At 40.0% G+C, this 19236-nt stretch overlaps 3 protein-coding genes across 3 annotated transcripts; all 3 read left to right on the top strand.

Moving 5' to 3' along the window:
• The first annotated feature begins 2956 nt into the window (after nucleotides 1-2956).
• Nucleotides 2957-3892, top strand: LOC114601796 (olfactory receptor 5V1-like). The gene has a single exon (XM_028739315.2). The coding sequence runs from the start codon at nucleotides 2957-2959 to the stop codon at nucleotides 3890-3892; it is 936 nt and encodes a 311-aa protein (XP_028595148.2).
• Nucleotides 3893-9974: 6082 nt separating this feature from the next.
• LOC114601790 (olfactory receptor 5V1-like) lies at nucleotides 9975-10964 on the top strand. The gene has a single exon (XM_028739304.2). It carries the CDS (start codon nucleotides 9975-9977, stop codon nucleotides 10908-10910), a length of 936 nt encoding a protein of 311 aa, XP_028595137.2. The 3' UTR covers nucleotides 10911-10964.
• Nucleotides 10965-14795: 3831 nt separating this feature from the next.
• Nucleotides 14796-15731, top strand: LOC114601804 (olfactory receptor 5V1-like). The gene has a single exon (XM_028739328.2). It carries the CDS (start codon nucleotides 14796-14798, stop codon nucleotides 15729-15731), a length of 936 nt encoding a protein of 311 aa, XP_028595161.2.
• The last annotated feature ends 3505 nt before the right edge of the window (nucleotides 15732-19236 follow it).

Genomic DNA, 19236 nt, shown 5'->3' with positions numbered 1-19236 from the left:
CCCAGAAATAGTACCTTAGGTAAAGAAATTTGCTTCAGGATGAGAACAGAAATCATACGGCGGTGGCAGCAGGAGGCCCCATTAGCTAAAGTGGTGTCTCAGGTTAAGAACAGTTTCAGGTTAAGAATGGACCTCCAGAATGAATTAAGTTCTTAACCCAAGGTACCACTGTACGGCCTAAATTTTGTATTTCACATTTCTAAATTGATTATTGATAAGATTGTTGATAAGATGGCATTTCCTTTTCTCAGTGGCTCATGGTAGAGCTTTGGTATATTAATTCTAGCTTATTGCACACTGAGAAGTACATATGAACTCCCACTCAGTTGCCAGTCCCCTCCGGCCCAGCTGGTAGCCACGGGTGGATGAGGGGTGTGTGGAGACACAAATGAATCAAACTGAATGTAAATAAAAGTCAGATAGGTAATCAATAATATATTGTTAAGTAGTTAAACTTTAAACAAATTTACTCTGTTTCCACTGTATTTTAGATATCCCAGTTGACCTGATTGGCAGGAAGATGGAGAAAGACGATATCACAGAAGCAAAAGATTTTTACCTCACCGAGCTGCCTGATCTTCGGAAGTGAAAATCTCCCTCTTAGTGGCAATTCTGCTGACCTACTTGATTACCCTGGTAGGGAATGGGGCAGTTCTCTTGGCCAAAGGGACAGATGTTCACCTCCAGACCCCCATGCATCTCTTCCTCAGTAATTAATCTTTTTTAGATGTCCTTTGTCCAACTGTCACTGTGTCAAAGATGCACCAGGTCTTCTTGTCAGAGGACAAGGCAATACCATTTGTTGGTTGTATGCTAGAACTCTTATTTCTGATTGCTGTGGTGGGCACTCACATTTTATTGATAGCAGTGATAGCATATGACCGGTATGTTGCTATCTGCAGTCCATCATGCTACACAAACATAATGAAATAAGCAAATAATAATAATAATAATAATAATAATAATAATAATAATAATAATAATAATAATGGATTTATACCCCGCCCATCTAGCTGGGTTTCCACTCTGTGTGGCTTCCAACAAAATTAAAAATAAATTAAAACAAATAATTGCTTTGAAGAGACTTTGTTCTCCTGAGAAAAGTAGCTGTGTGAGTCCCTTTGAAAGCAAAGAGAACTTGGGCACAACCCATCTTCCATGGATCAGGGCCATTGCATTTAAAATACCTTTTGGCAGAATGAATTTGCACACTTCTGAGACTTCAACTCAGGGACTGCCGGATTCCTCAGAGACTTTCGTCCCAATATAGACACTTTGTCTCAATACCACTCACCCACACTGCTGTGCCAAAGGAAAAATAATACGGTACTTTGCCCCTTTGACTCAAGTCAGAGGCAATGTTTATTGAATTTTAGTTCAGAAGAGGCATGACATCATTCTCCTGATGAGACATAAATTCTTCACATTGCCCTCTCTTACTGTGGAAAGACTCTTACTTACAAGGAAAGCAAGGAAGGCAAGTAGATGCTTTATTGTACTGGCAGACTTAGGCAGTCAAACATTTTAGGTAGGTAGTGCCATTTTTTAGTGATAGGCAAACTGTATTCATTCAAAGAGCTGAAGATCAGACATCAGATCTCATGATATCAGTGGGTGATGGGCAAATATCCATGTCACAATCTTGAATCCCTTATCAGTAAGAAGGGACTTTATACACTGGTACCTCAGGTTAAGAACTTAATTCATTCTGGAGGTCCGTTCTTAACCTGAAACTGTTCTTAACCTGAAGCACCACTTTAGCTAATGGCGCCTCCTGCTTCCGCTGCGCTGTCACCTTGCAATTTCTGTTCTCATCCAGAATCAAAGTTCTTAACCCGAGGTACTATTTCTGAGTAAGCGGAGTCTATAACCTGAAGCATCTGTAACCTGAGGAAGCACTGTACTGTAGTTTTCAGTTTTACAGTAGAAATACCATATCATCCTCACAATATACCTTGTTGTGATGACTTAATGTTTAAATCCATTTCGTTTTAAAATCTGTATTAAAACCCATTCCATTGATTCAAAAATCAGTTGTGGGAATGTATAATGTAGGTTTAGTTACTGTTTTATAACAATTATTGTATGTCTGCAATACACTGTTATCATTATGTATATTTTCAATCCATTTATTTTTATCAAACAGTGGCAGATCTGGCAGATAATTCTCTAACCCTGCCAAAAAATCTGGTATTAAGAGAAAGTGTAATTTTGGAGGGTAATGTTGTTAGATGCCACTATACATGTTTTATTGATTTTAGGTTTTTTTTAACAAGAATCTGATATCTTCTTCTTTCAACATGTATTTGAAAGAAAAGTTAATGAAATATTCTAATGAAAAATAGAATAAGATTTTGAGAAATCTTATTTTGTCAGTTGAAAATAGCTGATGAAAAAGCTGAAATAATTTGTATCTGGTTTTATAAAGTTTAACATCTGCAACAAATTGACATTGACTTGATTAATATATTTTAATAGCAAATTCATGTTGCCTTTATGTAGCCAAAAAGGTACCACCCATACCAGGAAAAGGTATCATCTAATGTAGGAAACCCTGACATTTGCAGAAGAGGACAACATCTTTAGGTGGGAAGTTTTAGGTGGAGGGAAACTATCAAACTCAACATGCCATGAAATGCTGTCTCACTGTGGAAAGGAGTGAATAAAACACTGTGGGTGGACATTGCAACATTGTGTTGCAGGTCAAACATGTAGTTTTAAGAAAGATAATAAATGTCTGAACATTGAGGGAGCCTGGCCCCCTTAAAACTGATGCCAAGGGGACCGAGGTGCCTACGATCCCAAAGACTTGGGGCATTGGCACCCTGCTTCCTGACTGGCTGTCTTATTAATAACAGAAGTATCCTTAGATTACAAACTGAATGATCCCTGCTCTTGCTCTTTTAACAAATCTACTTTGTTTTCTCCGTACTTTAGATATGCAATTTGAGTGGCAATGGAGAAAACCAATATCACAAAAACAAGAGATTTTTACTTCACAGAGCTGTCTGATCTCCCAGAAGTGCGAATCTTCCTCTTTGTAGCAATTCTGCTGATTTACTTGATCACTCTGGCAGGGAATGGCTCAATCCTCATGGCAATAGCAACGGATGTTCACCTCCAGACTCCCATGTACTTCTTCATCAGCAACCTGTCTTTCCTGGATGTCCTTTGTCCAACTGTCACTGTGCCCAAGATGCTCCAGGTCTTCTTGTCAGAGGACAAGTCAATATCATTTGTTGGCTGTGTATTACAACTCTTCTTTCTGATTGATGCTGTGGGCACTGAAATTTTATTACTCTCAGTGATGGCGTATGACCGCTACGTGGCTATCTGCAGTCCCTTGCACTACACAAACATCATGACAAAAAGGCTGTGTGTTCAGCTGGCTGCTGGGACCTGGCTAATCGGCCTCATCAATCCCATGATTCATACCTCATTGACCTTTACATTATCCTTCTGTGAGCCCTATAAAATTAACCAATATTACTGTGATATTCCACCACTAATGGCTGCCTCTTGCTCCTCTACCTACCTCCCTGAACTGGTTCTCCTGCTTGTGGCTGGCATTTTAGGAAGTGGTGCATTCCTGGTCACTCTGATCTCTTATGTCTATATCATCTCTACTATCCTGCGCATGCAGTCTGCTGAGGGAAGGCGCAAAGCCTTTTCCACCTGTGGTTCCCACTTGACTGTAGTTTTCCTGTTTTATGGGACCACCATTGCCACCTATGTTCGCCCCACCTCCAGCTATTCGCCCAAACAGGACAGAATTGTTTCCATGTTGTATGGGATTGTTACTCCTATGCTAAACCCTATGATCTACAGTCTGAGGAATAAGGATGTTAAGAGGGCCTTGGTCAAGGCATTTCACCTGAAAAGCTTTTCATGAAGTTATTGCGTTCAATCCTCCCTGTCCTTAAATATTGTCCTTCAAATACATTGTACGTCTGAGCTAAAAGTCACTACAATATTCCTTCCTTCCTTCCTTCCTTCCTTCCTTCCTTCCTTCCTTCCTTCCTTCCTTCCTATGAGCCTGTACTGGCAGACTATCATTTAATGACCTGTTATGAAGGACCGTATTTCCGGAAATCTAATGCACACTTCTTTTGGGCCGAATTATATTGCGAAAATTAAGGTGTGTATTAGATTTGATGGTGCATTAGATTTGAGTAAATTCCATATGCAGTTTTGACATCGTACGCTGTTTGGGGATCTGAGAAGGTTTTAAGGCAAAAATTGCAAGAATGCAGGTTAGAGATTTTGGGCAGTCACCTTTTTGCAGTGGGAGGGTATGGATAGTGAGGAAAAGGGGAATTGAGATTTTAGGGTGAGACAACAGACAAGAAAGAGAACTCGTTTCCCCAAGAGAAGGGGACTTCATGGGGCTTCAAAGCAGAAGGCAGGGGAAGGAGAAGGAGGAGTGGACTTGAGAGAGTTTAATGCATTTCCTGATTCTGCAAGGATGAGGTCTGTTGGGGTTGATGGTGGTGACATGGAAATCTCCTCAGCATAGGAATGATGGAAAGCCAAGGGTAAAATGCAAGGTGTGTGAGTGTGTTGTTCCACAAGAAATGTTCTTCTACAGAGACAGGCAGTGTCTCTTGGGTAACCATGGATTCCTAGATAGTTAGGTGAAAAGCATCAGCTCTTATGTTTGAGTTGGGCTTGGAGATTAACAAAAAACCAAAGTGTGTAAACTAATGGAAAGGTTTGTACTTAAGGTTAAGAAAGGCTTTTCAGGCCTCATGTACTCATATTAAAGGCACTGGCATGTTGAAGTTGATATTGATTTTGCTGACTAATGCTGCTTCCATCTGTGTGTTGATAACAGGAAGATCAATCCTGGCAAGCAGTGGCGTAGCGTGGGGGGTGCAGGGGGGGCCGGCCGCACCGGGCGCAACATCTGGGGTTAGGGCAAATCCACGGGTTAGGGGGCGCAAATCCACAGGTTAGGGGGCGCAAATCCACAGGTTAGGGGGCGCAAATTTCTTGCCTTGCCCCGGGTGCTGACAACCCACGCTACGCCGCTGCTGGCAAGCTATTTGATATACCATCTTCTTTGCCGCTTTCGGACTTTCTAATAGCTGGATATTTAACAGCGCACCCCACCATTTCTAGATTCTTCTGGGTGGCCTCTCCAATGGAAGATAACAGGAATGCAAGATGCAGTTTATAAAAGAGCCTTTTAAACCAGGTTTAGTCCCGAGCAAATTTGCTGTCCTTGATCCTCATAGAAATCAATTAGATTTTGTGGTTAAATAAAGTCTGCTTGAATTCACCACAACATGGGACTAACATTTTTTTTCTCTGGATCAGGAACATGGGCAGGGTGGGGCACGGTGGGGCTGCTGCTCTCCCCAAATCAGTAAAAATCAATAAAAAATACATAGCTAACTGAGTTTCTGCCCCCCAACAAAAGCTTGCCCCACCCCCCAAAAAAAATCCGGGCTACACTCATGATCAAGACCATTGTATTCCTTTTGGCCAAAAGAGCTTTTGTGCGTATGAGTCTTCAAGTCAGCAATTGCAGTATTCCTTTGAGCCCTTTGTCCAAATGTAGCCACTTTCTCTTGGTGCCATTTCCTCTCATGGCAGATGCGGTGTTTTTTAAACTTTACTTCAGAAAACATATGCCAGCATTTCTCTTGACTCCACTTTTTTTTTAATCGTCTTGCTTGATAATGTTGTGTTACAGATTACTTGGAAAGCAAGAAAGGCCAGTGGCTTCCGTTTGCAGTGCTGTTTCTTACTCATACGCTTATTGTATTAATTCCACAAACTAACAATCAGAGATCAGAAGTCGTGATCTTAGTTGATGATCTTTTGCAAGTTTCCTTTTCACAATCTTAAATCCCTTATCTGTAAAATGGGAATGCATGTTGTAGGTTTAGGTTTTGCAGTAAAAAAATTCTTTTTAGCACATTCACAATATATTGTTGCCATTATCTAATTTTTAAATCTATTTAGTTGAGTTAAAACCCACTACCTAAGTTTTAAGTCCATTTGTAGGGATGTATACCATTGGTTTTGTGACTGCAGTTGAAGAAACATAGTGGGTGGAATTCAGAGTAGCGCAAAGTGGCCCGTGAGCAGGAGAACGAGGTCCACCTGCACAATGGGACCTTCCCCACTCTCTTCTGCCATGCACTCCTCTTGCTCCCAGCTCCAGGTTTTATCCCAACCCTCTACATCAGATTGAGGGATTACTGGGGGCACAAGGTGGAAGGAGATGTGGCATGAGTGGACTTCATTCTATGCACTCAACTACTCAGTTGAATCCCACCAAGTATCTTTGCCACCAAGGACGCAGACTGTTTTTTTAAAAAAATGTAATAATATTTTTATTAACTTTTTACCAAAAAACCCCCACAAGATTTCATTGAAAGAAAAGAAAAGAGAAAAAAACCCCCAGCAGAACTAAACACCACCACCACCACCACCACCACCACCACCACACACATACAATACTGTTTTTGAGGTTGTTTTTTTTAAAAAAACCAATTCATATTAAATCCTTAGTTTGGGATTACTTTAATCCCTTGACTTCCCTCCATCCCCACCCTAGGTTCAATTTTATTATTTTCATTTAGGCACACCCAAAAAATCTTAACTTCTATTTTCTTCCATTTTTAATACATTTTCTAACATGTTACAAGTGTTTTCCGAAATCCTGCTAATGTATTTACTTATGCGCATTGCTTTGTGTGTATAGAATAAGCATTTCCCATTCTTCTTTATATTGTTATCATCTTAATTTCTAGATTTCCCAATTATTTTAACCATTTCAGCCCATTCCATTAACTTAATTTACCAATCTTCTTTAGCTGGGACTGTACTGAGCTAGGATTATCTAAATGGCCTTTTCCTTTTTTTTCTTTTTACCTTTCCAACATTTAAATGAGGTACAGGCCATGAATTTTAAAGCATTCCTCCAGAATTTTCCCCTGAGTATTATGTCTCACATCTTTTGCCCACTTTGTCATGACATACTTGACCTCTTCATCTTTAATTTCCCATTCCAAGCATGAACTGTACATCTTTGAAGATATATTAGTACCACTTTCTATGATTTCTCTCTGAAAATTTGAGATTTCATAAGCAAATCCTTACTTTTTTCATTTTCAAATATTTCATTTAGTTTGCACAGAGAGTTAGGAAGGACACAGACTGTTAATCAGTCAAAGGTCAGGTTTTGCTTGAAGCCTAATATGGCCTAAATTTTGTATTTCAAATTTCAAAATTGATTATTGTTAAGCTTGTTGATAAGATGGCTTTTCCTTTTCACAGTGGCTCATGCTTTGCTATATTTATTCTAAATTATTGCACAGTGAAAAGTACATATGACCTTGTTTCAAACAAGGGTCAGGCAATTCCCTCCCACTCAGCTGCCAGTCCCCTCTGGCCAAGCTGGTAGCCACGGGTGGATGAGGGGTGTGTGGAGACACAAAAATTGAATCATGCTCTATGTAAATAAAAGTCAGAAAGGTAATCAATTATATATTGTTAAGTAGTTAAGCTTTAAACAAATTTACTCTGTTTCTACTGTATTTTAGATATCCCAGTTGACCGGATTGGCAGGAAGATGGAGAAAGACGATATCACAGAAGAAAAGATTTTTACCTCACCAAGATGCCTGATCTTCTGAAGTGCAAATCTCCCTCTTTGTGGCAATTCTGCTGACCTACTTGATTACCCTGGTAGGGAATGGGGCAGTTCTCTTGGCCAAAGGGACAGATGTTCACCTCCAGAGCCCCATGTAACTCTTCCTCAGTAATTAATCTTTTTTAGATGTCCTTTGTCCAACTGTCACTGTGTCAAAGATGCACCAGGTCTTCTTGTCAGAGGACAAGGCAATATCATTTGTTGGCTGCATGCTAGAACTCTTATTTCTGATTGCTGTGGTGGGCACTCACATTTTATTGCTAGCAGTGATGGCATATGACCGGTATGTTGCTATCTGCAGTCCATCATGCTACACAAACATCATGAAATAAGCAAATAATAATAATAATAATAATAATAATAATAATAATAATAATAATAATAATAATAAAATAAATAATAATAATTTATTATTTATACCCTGCCCATCTGGCTGGGTTTCCCCAGCCACTCTGGGCAGCTTCCAACAAAAGATTAAAAATACATTAAAACAGATATTGCTTTGAAGAGACTTTGTCCTCCTGAGAAAAGTAGCTGTGCAAGTCCCATTGAAAGCAATGAGACTTCAAGGTTAAAGTAAGTTTCATTGAGTTCACCAGAACGTGAACACAACCCATTTCTATGGATCAGGGCCATTGCATTCAAAATACCTTTTGGCCAAATGAATTTGCACACTTCTGAGACTTCAACTCAGGGACTGCCGGATTCCTCAGAGACCTTTGTCCCAATATAGACACTTTGTCTCGATACCATTCCCCCAACCACCATGCCAAAAGAAAAACAATACTTTGCCCATTGACTCAAGTCAGAGGCAATGTTTATTGAATTTTACTTCATAAGAGGCATGATATCATTCTCCTGATGAGATATAAATTCTTCACATTGCCCTCTCTTACTGTGGTGCTCAAGTCTACAAGGAAATCAAGGAAGGCAAGTAGATGCTTTATTGTACTGGCAGACTTAGGCAGTCAAACATTTTAGCTAGGTAGTGCTATTTTTTAGTGATAGGCATACTGTATTCATTCAATGAGCTGAAGATCAAACATTAGAACTCATGATATCTATGGGTGATGGGCAAATTTCCATGTCACAATCTTAAATCCCTTATCAGTAAAAAGGGACTTTATACTGTACTGTAGCTTTCGGTTTTGCAGTAGAAAAACCATAGCATCTTCACAAAACAAATTGTTGTAATGACTTAATTTTTAAATCCATTTAGTTTTCAACTCTGTATTAAAACCCATTCCATTGATTTAAAATTCAATTGTGGGAATGTATAATGTAGGTTTAGTTACTGCTTTATAATGTATGTTTAGTTATTGCTTTATAACAATTATTGTATGTCTGCTTTACACTGTTATCATTATGTAAATTTTCAATCCATTTATTTTTATCAAACAGTGGTAGATTTGGTAGATATTCCCTTACCCTAAAAAGGTCTGGTATTAAGAGAAAGTGTAATTTTGGAGGGTAATGTTGTTAGATCCCACAATACATGTTTTATTGATTTTAGGTGGTTTTTAAAAAAAAATTTGATATTTTCTTCTTTTAACATGTACTTTTAATGAAATTTTTAAATGAAAAATAGATTAATATTTTGAGAAATCTTATTTTGTTAGTTGAAAAAAGCTGATGAAAAAGCTGGAATAATTTGTATTTGGTTTTATAAAGTTTAACATTTGCAACAAATAGACATTGACTTGATTAATATATTTTAATAGCAAATTAATGCTATCTTGATGTAGCCAAAAAGGTACCACCCATACCAGGAAATAGTATCATCTAATGTAGGAAACCCTGACATTTGCAGAAGAGGACAACATCTTGGGGGGGGGGGGTTAGGTGGAGGAAAACTATCAAACTCAGCATGCCAAATGTCCATGAAATGCTGTCTCACTGTGGAAAGGAGTGAATAAAACACTGTGGGTGGACATTTTTAGAAAGATGACAAATGTCTGAACATTGAAGGAGCCTGGCACCCTTAAAATTGATATCAAGTAGACTGAGGTTCACTCACTGCGAGAAGCCAAGTTACAGGGAACCAGGGAGAGGGCCTTCTCGGTAGTGGCACACCCTCCCACTACCGAGATGTCAAAGAGAAAAACAACTACCAGACTTTTAGAAGCCATCTGAAGGCAGCCCTATTTCGGGAATCTTTTAATCTTTAATAGATTATTGTATTTTAATATTCTGTTGGAAGCTGCCCAGAGTGGCAGGGTATAAATAATAAATTATTATATTATTATTATTGCTCTCTTAACAAATCTGCTTTCTTTTCTCCGTACTTTAGATATGCAATTTGAGTGGCAATGGAGAAAACCAATATCACAGAAACAAGAGATTTTTACTTCACAGAGCTGTCTGATCTCCCAGAAGTGCGAATCTTCCTCTTTGTAGCAATTCTGCTGATTTACTTGATCACTCTGGCAGGAAATGGGGCAATTCTCACAGCAATAGCAACAGATAGTCACCTCCAAACCCCCATGTACTTCTTCATCAGCAACCTGTCTTTCCTGGATGTCCTTTGCCCCACAGTAACAGTGCCAAAGATGCTCCAGATCTTTATGTCGGAGAACAAGACAATATCATTTGTTGGCTGTGTATTACAACTCTTCTTTCTGATTTATGCCGTGGGCACCGAAGTCTTCTTGCTCTCAGTGATGGCGTATGACCGCTACGTGGCTATCTGCAGTCCCTTGCACTACACAAACATCATGACCAAAACGCGGTGTGTTCAGCTGGCTGCTGGGACCTTGCTAACCGGCTTCATCAATTCCATGATTCATACCTCATTGACCTTTACATTATCCTTCTGTGAGCCCTATAAAATTCACCAATATTACTGTGATATCCCACCACTAATGGCTGCCTCTTGCTCCTCTACCTACCTCCCTGAACTGGTTGCTCTCCTTGTTGCTGGCATTTTAGGAGGTGGTGCATTCCTGGTTACTCTGATCTCTTATGTCTATATCATCTCTACTATCTTGCGCATGCAGTCCGCTGATGGACGGCGCAAAGCCTTTTCTACCTGTGGTTCCCACTTGACTGTAGTTTTCCTGTTTTATGGGACCACCATTGCCACCTATGTTCGCCCCACCTCCAGCTATTCGCCCAAACAGGACAGAATTGTTTCCATGTTGTATGGGATTGTTACTCCTATGCTAAACCCTATGATTTACAGTCTGAGGAATAAGGATGTTAAGAGGGCCTTGGTCAAGGCATTTCACCTGAAAAGTTTTTCATGAAATTATTGGGTTCATTCCATTTGTCATTGAATACTGTCCTTCAAATACGTTGTACTTCTGAGCTAAAAGTCACTACAATATTCCTTCCTTCCTTCCTTCCTTCCTTCCTTCCTTCCTTCCTTCCTTCCTTCCTTCCTTCCTTCCTTCTTATGAGCCTGTACTGGGAGACAATCATTTAATGACCTGTTATGAAGTACCATATTTACTAAAATCTAATACGCACTTCTTGGTTGCCAAATTATGTTGCGAAAATAAAGGTGCGCATTAGATTCGATGGCACATTAGATTTGAGTAAATACCTTATGCAGTTTGGACACAAGTCTGCAATTCTCACATGCAATCTGACACTCAAATTTTCCTAGATACTCATTTGAAAACACGGGTGTGGTGAAGGAAGGCAGAGAAAGGATGTTGGCTCAAGAGGTGAAAGTTCTTTTAGAACCAGGGTGGGTGGGTGACTAGACTTGTTTGCTTGCAGAAGAGAAACAGAGATAGTCAGAGGAAATAGGGGCGTTCAGGAGTGGGGCCCTGAGAAGGTTTTAAGGCAAAAATAACAAGAATGCAGGTTAGAGACTTTGGACAGTCACCCTTTTGCAGCGGGAGGGTATGGATAGTGAGGAAAGGGGGAATTGAGATTTTAGGGTGAGACAACAGACAAGAAAGAGAACACGTTTCCCCAAGAGAAGGGGACTTCATGGGGCTTCAAAGCAGAAGGCAGGGGAAGGAGAGGGAGGGGTGGACTTGAGAGAGTTTAATGCATTTCCTGATTCTGCAAGGATGAGGTCTGTTGGGGTTGATGGTGGTGACATGGAAATCTCCTCAGCATAGGAATGATGGAAAGCCAAGCGTAAAATGCAAGGTGTGTGAGTGTATTGTTCCACAAGAAATTTTCTTCTACAGAGACAGGCGAAGTCTCTTGGGCAACCATGGATTCCTAGATAGTTAGGTGAAAAGCATCAGCTCTTATGTTTGAGTTGGGCTTGGAGATTAACAAAAAAGCAAAGAGTGTAAACTAATGGCAAAGGTTGGTACTTAAGGCTAAGAAAGGCTCCTTAGCCCTCATCAACTGTAATGCATGAGCCAGCCCCCAGGGAAAGTTTGCAGCCAGCTCCCAGTGAAGGACGTAACCAGGAAGAGAGAGTTAACTGCAAGACAGGATGATTATAGCCGAGAGTCAACTCCCCCACCCTTAGGAATGTCAGCTGATAGCAGAGTTGCAGAAGGTCAGCTGGCAGCTTGGCGGCGTACTAGTGAAGGACAAATTGCAGGGGCTAGTAACGGAAGCAGCTCAGAGAGCGTGAAGGACCACGGAAGTACTGTTTCAGAGAATGAGGAAGGGGTGGGAGCTGACCCCCTTAGTCCAAGGTCCAGGGGCATAAGGGGGGTCTGCAAGACAGAATGCGTCACAAGAAGAAGTTTGGCTGTTTCTGGTCTCGCTGGAAGCACCCTCCTTAGAAGGGACATCTTTGATTTATAGACGGACAGCTGTGATCGCCGCTCCAGTGAACTCTGTTTTTGCAATAAATCTTCTAGCTAATTAACTACACTCATTTGTTATCAACACTCCCTGACATCTACACATACTGAAGGCATTGGCATGTTGAAGTTGATATTGATTTTGCTGACTAATGCAGCTTCCGTCTGTGTGTTGATAACAGGAAGATAATCCTGGCAAGCTATTTGAGATACCATCTTCTTTCTCCCTATTTGTGACTTTCTAATAGCTGGATAGTTAACAGCGCACACCACCATTTCTAGATTCTTCTGGGTGGCCTCGCAAATGGAAGATAACAGGAATGCAAGATGCAGTTTAGAAAAAAGCCTTTTAAACCAGGTTTGGTCCCAAGTAAATCTGCTGCCCTCGAACTTCATAGAAATCAATGAGATTTTATGGTTAAATAAAGTTTGCTTGAGTTCTCCAGAACATAGGACTAACATTTTTTTTCTCTGGATCAGGAGCATGGGCAGGGAGGGGCAGCTGCCCCCCCATCAATAAAAATCAATAAAATTATATAGCTAACTGAGGTTCTGTCCCCCAACAGAAGCCTGCCCCACCCAAAACAAAAATCCTGGCTAAGCCCATGATCAAGACCATTGTATTCCTTTTGGCCAAAAGAGCTTTTGCGCGTATGAGTCTTCAAGTCAGCAACTGCAGTATTCCTTTGAGACCTTTGTCCAAATGTCTTTCTTTCTCTTGGTGCCATTTCCTCTCATGGCAGATGTAGTGTTTTTTAAACTTTACTTCAGAAAACATATGCCAGCATTTCTCTTGACTCCACATTTTTTTTTTATATTCTTGCTTGATAATGAGATTTCAAGGTTAAAGTAGATTCCATTGAGTTCACCAGAACTTGGGCACAACCCATGTTCCGTGGATCAGGGCCATTGCATTCAAAATACCTTTTGGCCAAATGAATTTGCACACTTCTGAGACTTCAACTCAGGGACCGCTGGATTCCTCAGAGACTTTTGTCCCAATATAGACACTTTGTCTCGATACCATTCACCCACACTGTTGTACCAAGGGAAAAATAATACAGTACTTTGCCCCTTTGACTCAAGTCAGAGGCATTGTTTATTGAATTTTAGTTCAGAAGAGGCATGACATCATTCTCCTGATGAGACATAAATTCTTCACATTGCCCTCTCTTACTGTGGAAAGACTCTTACTTACAAGAAAAGCAAGGAAGGCAAGTAGATGCTTTATTGTACTGGCAGACTTAGGCAGTCAAACATTTTAGGTAGGTAGTGCTATTTTTTAGTGATAGGCAAACTGTATTCATTCAAAGAGCTGAAGATCAGACATCAGATCTCATGATATCAGTGGGTGATGGGCAAATTTCCATGTCACAATCTTGAATCCCTTATCAGTAAAAAGGGACTTTATACTGTAGCTTTCGGTTTTGCAGTAGAAATACTATATCATCTTCACAATATACATTGTTGTGATGACTTAATTTTTAAATCCATTTAGTTTTCAACTCTGTATTAAAACCCATTCCATTGATTTAAAATTCAGTTGTGGGAATGTATAAGGTAGGTTCAGTTACTGTTTATAACAATTATTGTATGTCTGCAATACACTGGTATCATTATGTAAATTTCCAACCCATTTATTTCTATTAAACATTGACAGATTTGGCAAATAACTCTCTGACCCTAAAAAGGTCTGGTATTAAGAGGAAGTGAAATTTTGGAGGGTAGTGTTGTTAGATGATACTATACCTGTTTTATTGATATTGGGATTTTCCTCTTTCATCATGCATTTTAATGAAAAATTAATGACATTTTTAAATGAAAAATATTTTGAAAAATCTTATTTTGTCCGTTGAAAATAGCTGATGAAAAAGCTGGAATAATTTGTATCTGGTTTTACAAAGTTTAACATTAGAAAACAAATGGACATTGACTGGATTAATATATTTTAATAGCAAATTCATGCTATCTTGATGTAGCCCAAAGGGTACCATGCACACCAGGAAAAGGTATAATCTGATGTAGGAAACCCTGACATTTGCAGAAGAGGACAACATCTTTAAGTGGGATGTTTTAGGTGGAGGGAAACTATCAAACTCAGCATGCCATGAAATGCTGTCTCACTGTGGGTGGACATTGCAACATTATGTTGCAGGTCAAACTTGTAGTTTTAAGAAAGACAACAAATGTCTGAACATTGAGGGAGCCTGGCCCCTTAAAACTGATACCAAGGGGACCTAGGTGCCTACGATCCCCTAGACGTGGGGCATTGGCACCATGCTTCCTGACTGGCTGTCTTATTAATAACAGAACTACCCTTAGATTACAAACTGAATGATCCCTGCTCTTGCTCTTGTAACAAATCTGCTTTTGTTTTCTCCGTGCTTTAGATATGCTATTTGAGTGGCAATGGAGAAAGCTAATATTACAAAAACAAGAGATTTTTACTTCACAGAGCTGTCTGATCTCCCAGAAGTGCGAATCTTCCTCTTTGTAGCAATTCTGCTGATTTACTTGATCACTCTGGCAGGGAATGGCTTGATCCTCATGGCAATAGCGACGGATGTTCACCTCCAGACGCCCATGTACTTCTTCATCAGCAACCTGTCTTTCCTGGATGTCCTTTGTCCAACTGTCACTGTGCCCAAGATGCTCCAGGTCTTCTTGTCAGAGGACAAGTCAATATCATTTGTGGGCTGTGTATTACAACTCTTCTTTCTGATTGATGCTGTGGGCACTGAAATTTTATTACTCTCAGTGATGGCGTATGACCGCTACGTGGCTATCTGCAGTCCCTTGCACTACACAAACTTCATGACAAAATGGCGGTGTGTTCAGCTGGCTGCAGGGACCTGGCTAACCGGCTTCATCAGTTCCATGATTCATACTTCATTGACCTCTACATTATCCTTCTGTGAGCCCTATAAAATTAACCAATATTACTGTGATATTCCACCACTAATGGCTGCCTCTTGCTCCTCTACCTACCTCCCTGAACTGGCTGCTCTCCTTGTGGGTGGCATTTTAGGAGGTGGTGCATTCCTGGTCACTCTGATATCTTACATCTATATCATCTCCACTATCCTGCGCATGCAGTCTGCTGAGGGAAGGCGCAAAGCCTTTTCCACCTGTGGTTCCCACTTGACTGTAGTTTTCCTGTTTTATGGGACCACCATTGCCACCTATGTTCGCCCCACCTCCAGCTATTCGCCCAAACAGGACAGAATTATTTCCATGTTGTATGGGATTGTTACTCCTATGCTAAACCCTATGATCTACAGCCTGAGGAACAAAGACGTTAAGAGAGCCTTGGTCAAAGCCCTCAGCCTTAAAATATTTTCATGAAATGGTTAGGTTCTCTCTTTCCTATCCTTCAATACTCTCAGAATATGTTGGACTTCTGAGCACATTCTTGACTAATACTTGATTGATCCTTTGAGAGGGAAAGCAAATTAAGTCTTGATATCAGCCCTGGTCCAGATTTTTCTGAGTTTCCACAGGACATATTTTAAGGGAGTAGAATACACAGCCTTTAAAAGGGTTTATCCTGGGCATTTAAAATGTTGTTTTCATAAAGAATATAAGTCTAAAGCCATGACTGTTTTTGGTGTTCAAATTAGTTTTCATTGAAGATTCCATGGGGTTAGTTGTACATTTGTGGGTTCACACTAGTTCACAGTCTTACACCTGGAGTAACAATAGCAGCAACAACAACAACAACAGGCCTTAATATTTGTGAGTACCGATGGTTCAAACTTCTTGCATCAAGTAATTCTGGAATCAGGAGCTTCAATCTGTCTTCATGTAGTGCCTGAGAGTAAGTCCACCTGAATGCAGTGGGAGTTACTTCTGAGTGTAAACATTTTATGAAAGATATTTGCTCCAATTCTTCCTTTGTTTATCTTTTACTCTCACTATATGTAATTCCCCCTGGCACTGTAGTCCCTATGCTGTAACTCATCTGCATCTAGACTGTATGCTCCTTGACTCAGCAACCCTCTTGCTCATGTTTCTCTGAAAAGTGTCACGTATCCTAATAGAGTTATAAAAGTATACCTAAACAACTCAATCTTCTTAATACAAATTGATAATGTTTGCAAATGATACTATTCTGTTCATCACAAAACCTCACAGTTCTGTTCCAATATTACTGCAAACCATAGATGTTTTTGGCAATATCTGTGGATATACTATAACCTGGTCCAAATTGGAGTTGATGTTAATAGGAAATAACCTTTTTGGTTCAACCGTTTAAACAATACTAATTTTGTATTTGCATAGACAACATTAAATATCTAGGCATATGAATACCACGAGACTTATCTACATTAGCGTGATTAAACAGCAACAAACTATATCATGAGGTATCAATGGATATTGACAAATGGGAGTCATTGAACCTAACCCTGTGGGGAAAAGTCAATGCTCTTAAACTAGTTTATATCTTAAGAGGAATTCCAATTCACATACTGAGTAAATAGTTTAACAAAATTTAATCTTTGTTTCGAAAATGCCTTTGGGGCTCTTTAATTCCAAGAATATCTATGCCAAAAATGAAAATACCAATAAAGGAAGGAGGATTTGGGATCCCAGACTTAGAATTTTTTCCCCATGCATATTTACTGTCAGCTACACAATTCTGGAGACCCACAACAACGGTCTAAATTGGGCTGCTTTGGAATATTCCTATGTAGCACCGTGCAAAAGATGGGTGGCACTTGGGTCTAAATAAATTAATACTCGAGATGCTATTGAAGCAATAACATCAGTTTGAATTGTATGACACCACATGTCCAAAAAATATAATTTCGACCTTTTCTCCTATGACAAAATGACTTTTGCGGAAACCTGTCTTTAAAAATCGGTAGAGAAATGGTCGTTTGGAAGAGGTAGATGAATTTGGGTGCATTAATGTTAGACCAGCTCATAGATGAAGAGGATGAATTTTATACATATTCCTTCTTAAGGGACAAATACAGATTACCTACAAATGCTCAATGACAATATCTCCAGATAAAACACTTGCTAACCACCACCTATGGATCATCAGCTTTTACAGCCTCAGAGACCCCAGAGATATTGAAGCAGTTGATTAATTCTTATGCAACAAAAAACACCGGCCATCAACATATATAAATCTTTGCTACTAGCAAACCTATCGGACATACAGGTATTGATGTAGGAATGGAATAAAGAATTAGAGATCTCAATTTTGGCCACACAAGTGGGAAACTGTTTTAAGTGCTATAAGAAGGGCATCTCTGGACCTTAAATTGAGGCTCATACAACAAAAAATAATACAGACCCCATTTATGTTTGTTTTAAAAAGGGCTATCTAAGGTATCTAACTGTTAGAGATGCAATAGGGATAATGCTTCTCTAAAACATGTTTTTTCATTGTCCTATATTGAAATATTTTTGGCAGAAGTTAACTGAAACTATCAGAACTGTATGGAAAACCTTACATTTACAGAGCAAAATATCCTTTTGAATTATATACACAGCACATGGAACCTTACAAAAGGACAATATGAGTGGACTGTTCACTCCCTTACCACAGCAAAAAGACTGATACTGATTAATTGGAAAAATAAAAATATGGCTCCTTTCTACAGTTGGATTGAAGACTTCCACAAACTAACAGCATATGAACAACTTGCATATAAATGCAGACTTGCCATGGACAAATTTAATGATACTGTATTTGGAATCCATTCTTACAAATACTGTAATAGGTTAAGATCTGGTGAAGTACAATACAGTGGTACCTCTACTTACGAGCACCTCTGGTTATGTATCCTTTGGGATATGCATGCGGCAAACTTGTGGCTGTCATTTTAGGAGGTGGTACTTTCTTGGTTACACTGATCTCTTATGTCTATATCATCTCTACTATGTTGCGCATGCAGTCTGCTGAGGGAAGGCGCAAAGCCTTTTCTACCTGTGGTTCCCACCTGACTATAGTGAAAAAAAAGTGTTCATTTTCTTTGGGACCACCATTGCCACCTATGTTCGCCCCACCTCCAGCTATTCGCCCAAACGGGACAGAATTGTTTCCATGTTGTATGGGATCGTTACTCCTATGCTAAACCCTATGATCTACAGTCTGAGGAATAAGGATGCTAAGAGGGCCTTGGTCAAAGCATTTCACCTCCAAACATTTTCATGAAGTGGCTAAATTCTCTTTTCTCTGTCCTTCAACACTCTCATAATGTGTTTGGCTTCTAATCACATTCTTGACTAATATTCGACTGATCGATTGAAAGGAAATAAAATCTGGTTGATATCCTCCTCAGTTTCCACAGGACATCTTTTAAAGAGAATAATACAGTGGTGCCCCGCAAGACGAATGCCTCACAAGACGGAAAACCTGCTAGATGAAAGGGTTTTCCGTTTTGGAGGTGCTTCGCAAAACGAATTTCCTATGGGCTTGCTTCGCAAGACAAAAATGTCTTGCGAGTTCCTGCAGGGGTTTTCCCCCAAGCCGCTTATCAGCTGATCCGCTAAGCCACTAAGCCACTTAACATCTGATCCGCTAAGCCGCTAAGCCGCTTAACAGCTGATCGCTAAGCCGCTTATCATCTGATCTGCTAAGCCGCTTAACAGCTGATCCGCTAAGCCGCTTAACAGCTGACCGCTAAGCCGCTTATCAGCTGATCCGCTAAGCCGCTTAACAGCTGATCCGCTAAGCCGCTAAGCCACTAAGCCGCTTATCAGCTGATCTGCTAAGCCCGCTAAGCCGCTAAGCCGCTTATCAGCTGATCCGCTAAGCCCACTAAGCCGCTAATAGCACTAATCCACTAAGCCGCTAATAGGGTTGCTTCGCAAGATGAAAAAACCGCAAGACGAA

Source organism: Podarcis muralis, chromosome 1 (genome assembly GCF_964188315.1).
Source record: "Podarcis muralis chromosome 1, rPodMur119.hap1.1, whole genome shotgun sequence".
Taxonomy (NCBI): domain Eukaryota; kingdom Metazoa; phylum Chordata; class Lepidosauria; order Squamata; family Lacertidae; genus Podarcis; species Podarcis muralis.
The sequence above is the reverse complement of the archived record's forward strand: the minus strand, read 5'-3'. Positions and strand labels throughout refer to the sequence as shown.

Excerpts from the sequence above, each read along its gene's own strand:
- LOC114601796 (XM_028739315.2), top strand. The coding sequence starts at position 2,957 with ATGGAGAAAACCAATATCACAAAAACAAGAGATTTTTACTTCACAGAG.
- LOC114601790 (XM_028739304.2), top strand. The coding sequence starts at position 9,975 with ATGGAGAAAACCAATATCACAGAAACAAGAGATTTTTACTTCACAGAG.
- LOC114601804 (XM_028739328.2), top strand. The coding sequence starts at position 14,796 with ATGGAGAAAGCTAATATTACAAAAACAAGAGATTTTTACTTCACAGAG.